This window comes from Vombatus ursinus, unplaced genomic scaffold (genome assembly GCF_900497805.2).
Source record: "Vombatus ursinus unplaced genomic scaffold, bare-nosed wombat genome assembly UNPS02014177.1, whole genome shotgun sequence".
Classification (NCBI taxonomy): domain Eukaryota; kingdom Metazoa; phylum Chordata; class Mammalia; order Diprotodontia; family Vombatidae; genus Vombatus; species Vombatus ursinus.
Window position 1 is genome coordinate 141,220 of NW_020953955.1, and position 6,813 is coordinate 148,032.

Sequence of the window (6,813 nt, forward strand, 5' to 3'; positions counted from 1 at the left end):
CCGACAGGGTGCCAATTTAATGTCCTGATCAAGTTTTCTTGTCCCATTGAACATCTGCTTTTTATTGTTTGTTGGTGTTTTCGAAGGCATTTGTGGAGACAGTGCATACTCCCCACTCCAGTCCATCCTCCACTCAGCTGCCAAAGTGATCCCTCTTAAGTACAGGTCTGAAGGCGTCACCCTCCCACTCAATAATCTCTAGGGGCTCCCTATTACCTCCAGGATCAAATCTGAAGTCTTCTCTTTGGCATTTAATGCCCGTAACAACCTGGTCAATGCCCACCTTTCCAGTCTTCATGTACCTTACAACCCCCCACACAGTACAAACTTTCCTTCCTTTCTTTCTCCCTCCCCTTCCCCCTTTCCCCTTCCCCCCTTCCCCTCCCTCCTCTTCTTTTTCTTCTTTTTTTCCCTTCCCCACCTGTGGTTGTTTCAGCTATCCAGGTGGTTTCTTCTGCTTCTAGGCTCTTTCCACCACTTGTCTCCTCCCTCCTTCCTCTTTATCCCTCAACCCTCAGCCTAGCTGCTCATGATCTTTCCCTGTCCACCATGACTGATTCCCCAAATATCTTGAAATTCTCTGTCACTATTCCTTACCACTGCATGCCCAAAGAGCTCTCCAGTGCCAGTACAGGGTGAGAGAAATTGTATCCTGGCAGGTAGGCAGGAAATCTGGGATTCCATCCTGGCCTTCCCCTCTTTATCACGAAAAGAAATAGGGTTAATCAGATACAGCTGTTGTTTTCCCCGGCACCGTCCCCCGTTCTCTTAAGATGTGCGTGAAGCTGTTTTGGGGTTCTCCACTTCTTCCCACCCGCAAACCCCCTGCCCAGCATCTTCCCCCAACCCCAGCCCAGGTGCCCCAACCGTAGTAGACTTCTGCCCATAGAAGTTGGCTTTGCCTCTTCTTTGCCCTCAACTCTAGCTCTTCTCCCCCTCCTTCCTTCTCTTCTTTCCTATCAGTCCCTGAACTCCCCTCTCTTCTTTGCTTTCCCTCCATCCTTCTTGTTCTTCATTCCTCCATTTCCCACTTATTTCTCTTCACTTTCTTCCCGTTTTCTTCAAGATCCCTCTCACCAGTACCCTTCCCTTTGTCTTCCACTCTCCTCTGTCTCTTTCTTTCTTTTCCTCTATCTCCCTCTTCTCACTTTCTCTTGCTTCTTCTCTTTCCCTTTTCTCCCTCTCCCTTTTCCTATCTTTCTTTCCTCATTCCTTTCTTATTTTCCCTCTCTTCCTTTCTCCTTTTTTCTTATTCCTCCATCATCTCTCTCCTCACATCTTGTCCTCTCTGCTTCCTATCCTTTTTCTCAGTCTCTTTTTCCATCTCTTTCTCCCTCTATTTCTTTCTCCTCTTTCCCTCTCCCTCTCTCTCACTTTCCCTTCTCTTTTTCTCTCCCTCTTCCTTCTTTTCCTCTCCCATGCTTCCAATTTGCTTCCCCCCTTCCCCTCCCCTTTTTTCTTTCTTCCTCTATCCCTCTCCCCATATCTCCCTTCTTTCCTTCTCTATTTTCTTATCCCTTTCTTCCCCTTACCCTGTTTCCCTATCTGCCTCTCCTTTCTTCTTTCCATCTCTCCCCCTTACTCTGCTTCCTCCATCCCCCTCTCCCCTTGCCCTGCTTCTCTTCCCCTGCTTTCTATATCTCCCCTTTCTCCCCCTCACCTTTCTTCCCTATCCCTGTCCCCTTTTCTCCTGCTCCCTCTCCCCCTCACTTTGCTCCCTCTCCCTTTTCCTTTCCCCTTCACTGTGCTTCTTGCCTCTCTGCTTCTCTCCCTCTCCTTTTTTCTCTTTCCCTCTTCCCTCCTCCACTGTACTTTGCACCCAAGGTCTAGCTGTTTTGCTTTCTCTTCCGTATCCCAGCACCCTGTGCAAGATGGAATACTTTGGCTACTAGACACACACTCAAAACAGATGTACTTTATTAATCACAATGACAAAACTAAATAGGAAAACGACAACTACTTCTGATGGGGAGAAGGGAAGCTCCAGGAGCCTCTCCTCTCAGGTGCTGACAGTGTGACTGCTAACAGGTATGAGAATTCAGTCCACAGAAGCTTCCCCAGTGTCTTCAAATGAATCCTGGGCATCACTTCAGTCCAAGAAGCAGGACTTTAGGGTGAAATTGCCTTCCCTTCCCAGGCCAGGAGGGGCAAACCCTGGCTCTTGGAGTGGTTGGTTTGGGGACATCAGCAGGCTGGGCACAGGTGCCTGCAGAAAGCAAACCAAATGCAGAGTCTGGAGTAGGAGAAGGCAGTTGAGTCTGAGTCTACTCCCTGGTTCCGAGGAACCCTTTTCCCTTCTCTCCCACCCTCAGTTCTTTGGCCTTTGCCACCTCCCAGAGGTGGCCAACATGGTCATGGAGACTGAGCTGGGCTTTTCTTGCTTCTGTATCTTTGCCCAAGAGGGAGTTCTTATACCTGGGTCTTGATTCCCAGAGTTCTCTGGGGCCAACACTCCCAGTTGTTCCCCACCCCCAAAAGGTGTTAACAAGTATTGCTTTCTCTAGGACTCATGAGGTACATGAACAGTACCATCCTGTCCTGTCATAGGTCCACACCCCACTCCATAAACACCCCGGAGACAGGAGAAGCCAAGAAAACCATTCCAACATCCTCCCATGAGCTGAAACTTGAATGTCTCTCACACTTCCAGGCATGGCCTCTAAAATCAGCTGCTCCCCCTGGGAACAAGGGGCAAGAGGGTGGCTCCCTTCCACTCTAGGGAAAGAGCAGGATGAGTCTGGGGAAGCATTGTCTCTGCCTGGAGTGCATGTCCCTACTTTGGTCAAGGGAAAGGGAATAGAGCAGTCTGAAGGAAAATTGCACCAGCCCCATGCAGGGACAGATCTGCAGACACCCCCTGCAGCCAGGACAGTTTCCAGAGTCAGTGACTGAAAAGGATCCTAAAAGCCTAAAGGGAACTCTCATTTAACACTATTCTCTCCGCAGTGACGGACCAGCCGCCAGAGCCCCCAGTGCCAGAGAGGGGCAAGTGAGATCTCCCATAACATGCCACTTCCTTAGCTTCAAGGAAGTCAGCAAGGTTAATATTAGGGAACATGGAGGGGGGGCATTCAGCGATGACAATGATCAAGTCACACACCCCCCCCCCCCACACACACACACACATAGGATCTACAAAATGTCCAGGGAAATGCAGTCAGGGAGGGAGGTCTGTAGAGGGAAGAATTTAGAGACAGAAAGAAAAGTAGCTCTCAGACTGGAACCCCAGATTCCCTTGCCTCCCATCATCTTACATCCTGCGCCACGCCCAGTCATGCTCCTGTTCCCTACTGACCCCTGCCTATAACTCAAATGGGATAGTGTACATTTTACCACCAACATCCTGTCCTGTTTCCCCAGTCCCAGGCATCCTCCTCCTTTCCCCTTCTTTCCCCATTATTAAGAAGGACAGACCAATATCAAAGGAGAAATACATTTCCAAGGACAGCCTGGCGTAGTGGTGGGCTACAGGGCAGGAGGCCCTACCTCCTGCCCAAGTGAGCTGAGCCAGTTAGCCATTGAGATCACCATCCAAGATCCAGGAGCCATCAGATCCTGTTCTGTCTCCCCTCCTCTGCAAGGCGGGTTCTCTCTCTCCTCAGGCCCTGCCCCTTCTCCCTCCAAACCCTCCCCAAAGGACAACAGGACAAAGCTTCTGTGACCTCCGGGAGCGGGGAGTGAATCTTTCTTTACAATTCCTCTGTGCTCCTCCATTCCCAGTTCCCTCGAAAGACTTTGGAAGGAAAATATGAAAGGATAAGAAAGCAGAGAGTAGAAACTGAGGTGGGCAGAAAGGAAGAGAAAAGTAAGAAGCCCTAGTTTGGGAGTCACAAGACCGAAGTTCGACCCTCTGGCCTGCCTCTTATTACCTGTGGTAACACCTAGGGTTGGGAAGCAGGAGGATAAGAGTAAGGAAAGGGAGAAAAAGAGGAAGACAGAGGCCAGGAAGAAAAATGAAAGGAAGGGAAAATAGAAGAAAAAGAACTGGGGGGAGGAGGATTGCCAAGAGGAAAGTCAGCAGGAAGGGCGAGTTAGTCACTCTCCCCAGGGTTCAGGGAGCTGGGCTTAGGGGTGGGGAACAGCTCATGCTTTTTATCCTAGGATTTGGTCAGACACAAGGGTCTCCTGACTGTAAGGGATGGATTTCTCCTGGGGCTGCTCCCCACCCTTTCCCGTGTTCTGGCTAGGGCCCTGGCTAGGCCCTGAGGAGTAGCTAGCCGACTTCTCCCCCCCACCCGGCGCAGCCCCCCAGCACCCACTCTGGCCACAGCACATCATGGCAGCGCAAGCCTCTCGAAAGCGGGGGTCGAAGAAGGCGTAGAGGAAGGGGTTGAGACAGCTGTTGACATAGCTAATGCAGGTACAGTAGGGATAGACGTTCATGAGGAAGAGATCAAAGTCACAGGACCAGTGCAGAAGGCTGCCCAGCATGTAGAGGGTCTTCACAAGGTGATAGGGCAGCCAGCAGAGAGCAAAGGTAACCACGAGCACCACGATGATGCTGAGCAGCCGCCTGCGTTTGCGCAGGCCCTCGATGCGCTCCTTCCGGAAGTGGCCCGCGATGGTGCGGGCAATAAAGAAGTAACAGGTTAGCACGACCGTGAAGGGGATCACAAAGCCCATCGCAGTCGAAGAGACACCCAGCCCCACCTCCCAGGCCAGCTCGGACCCCGAAGCGGCCACAAGGGAGTAGTCCATGTAACACACCAGCTTGGTGTTGTTCTCTAGTTCTCCGACTGAGCGGAAGACCATGGCGGGCATGGCGAGAAGAGCGGCCAAGATCCACAGGCCCACGGTGGCCACCACACCGCTGACCCTCAGCCTCAGCCTGGCATTGGCCACAGGCCGGACAATAGCCAGGTAGCGGTCAAAGCTGAGGCCGGTGAGGCAGAAAACACTGGCGTACATGTTGACAAAGATCAAGTAGCTGCTGACTTTGCAGGCGAAAGCACCGAAGGGCCAGCTGTAGTCTAGGTAGGCATAGGTGGCCCACAGAGGCAGCGTGACCACAAAAGTCAGGTCAGCTACCGCCAAGCTGGCAATGAAGGTGTCCGCTGAGCGGCGCTTCTCCCGGCTGCCCCGCAAGATGGTCCACAGCACCAAGCCATTGCCCGTGGTGCCCAAGAGGAAGACCAGGATGTAGATGGCGGGGATGAGAGATCCCGAGGACTTCCAGTCCGTGTACTCACACTCCAGCGTCTGGTTCTCTCCTGCATAGTAGGTGTCAAAATCGGATCCTTCTTCCATGCTGGGATCCCCACGGGGCAGGAGGAGCTGAAGGGAAGGAGACAGGAGGGCAATTCCAGCCTGTGGGTGAGGCACCCACTCAGCACTCTGGGTCCTTCAGCTTGGGCTGAGGTCTCTGAGGCTCAGTTGGAGAGAATAGACTCAATCTGGTCTTCAGTGGCTGGGGCCCCTCAGCATCTGTCCCTCCTGGTGCAAGGGGCTGAGATGCCAAGTTCTGAGTCTCCAGAGCGGCCCTGGATAGGAGCAAACTTGGCCAGAGAACTGGCTTGTCTCCCGTCTCTTCTCCTTGCCTGCCGTCTAGCCAAGGCTCAGACAGATGTGGCCAGAATTTCCTCACTGCCTCCTGTCTCTGTCTCCTCCTTGGACAGCTGCTCCCTCCTCCCACCTCCAGATCAGCCCCTCACAAGTCAGCCTTAAGATCTTTAAGTTAGAAAACCCCCCCCTCCCTTTTCCCCTCCCTGTCACTGGGTAACCCCTGCTGTGCTGGGCAGAAGTTTTATCTTCAACTTTCGTCCAGACTCCTCTCCAAGACTCCTTATCTCCCCCAGCCATCCCCTCTTCTTAACATTCTGGTCCCCAGTTTTAGACACCCCTTCACACCTTTTCCTATTCCTAACACTCCCCCCTTTTTCTCCGGACCCATGATCATCAGCTACCAACACCCCTCTAAATTGAGTAAATTATGCAGATTAAATCCAGGCAGAGCCAGGAGGGAGGAAAAAGGTCCAGGGGGAATAGTGGGTGTGAGATTTCACAGGATGCTCTGAGGTTTCTGGCAACCCTATCTGCCCTCCTGGCTCACCCCTTCAACTCCACCCCCATCCCCGTCCCCAGCCTACTCTCCAGGTATTATGCATTATAATCTCATCTTCAGAATCTGACCCCCTTCTTCCACCTATGGTTTGTGCTAGAGACAAACTTTCCTATAGAAGAAAGTCAGAGAGTTTCCTGTACCTAGAGGCACAGCAAAGCCATAATGTTAGCACCGTTAAAGACTTTCAAATATAGAATGTCAAACGTGGAAGAGAACTTAGGAAGGAAGGAAACAAGCGTTTAGTAAGCACCTACTGTGTGTCAAGCAAAGCACTTTGCACAGATTATCTCATTTGATCCTCACAACAACCCTGGGAGGTAGGTACTCTAATCCCCATTTTACAGTGGAGAAAACTGAGGAAGATAGCAGGTAAGTGACTTTCCCAGGGTCATACCTAATAAGTATCTGAGGCTATATTTGCTGACTCCACGTCTGTATCCACTTCACCCTCTAGCAGACTTAGAAAATAGGATGTCAGAATTGGAGAAAACTCAGGATGTAGAATGCTAAAGATGGGCAGGACCTTAGAAGTTATCTAGTCCAACTTCTCATTTTACAGGTGAGGAAACTAAGGCACAGTGCTTAAGTGACTTGCATAAGGTCACACAGACAGCAACAAGCAGAGATAGGATTTGAATCCAGTTTGCCTTCAAATTTAACATGCTTTCTTTCCATTAAACTATTCTGCTGGCTATAGAACTTGGAGCAGCTAGGTGGCACCATAGTGCATAGAGTATCACGCCTGGAGTCAC

The 6,813-nt window shown here is 51.3% G+C and overlaps 1 protein-coding gene across 2 annotated transcripts; it reads right to left on the reverse strand.

Annotated features, from left to right (window-relative positions):
- Positions 1 to 1,919: 1,919 nt before the first annotated feature.
- Positions 1,920 to 5,618, reverse strand: APLNR (apelin receptor). 2 transcript variants are annotated; one of them, XM_027860281.1, is made up of 2 exons: positions 4,260 to 5,618; positions 1,920 to 2,206 (listed from the first exon to the last, which is right to left on the reverse strand). In XM_027860281.1, the coding sequence occupies exons 1-2, from the start codon at positions 5,245 to 5,247 to the stop codon at positions 2,085 to 2,087; spliced, it is 1,110 nt and encodes a 369-aa protein (XP_027716082.1). In that variant the 5' UTR covers positions 5,248 to 5,618; the 3' UTR covers positions 1,920 to 2,084. The 2 variants fall into 2 exon arrangements, with proteins under 2 accessions (XP_027716082.1, XP_027716081.1); XM_027860280.1 differs by having other exon boundaries at positions 2,124 to 2,206; positions 3,487 to 5,618.
- Between the last annotated feature and the right edge of the window lie 1,195 nt (positions 5,619 to 6,813).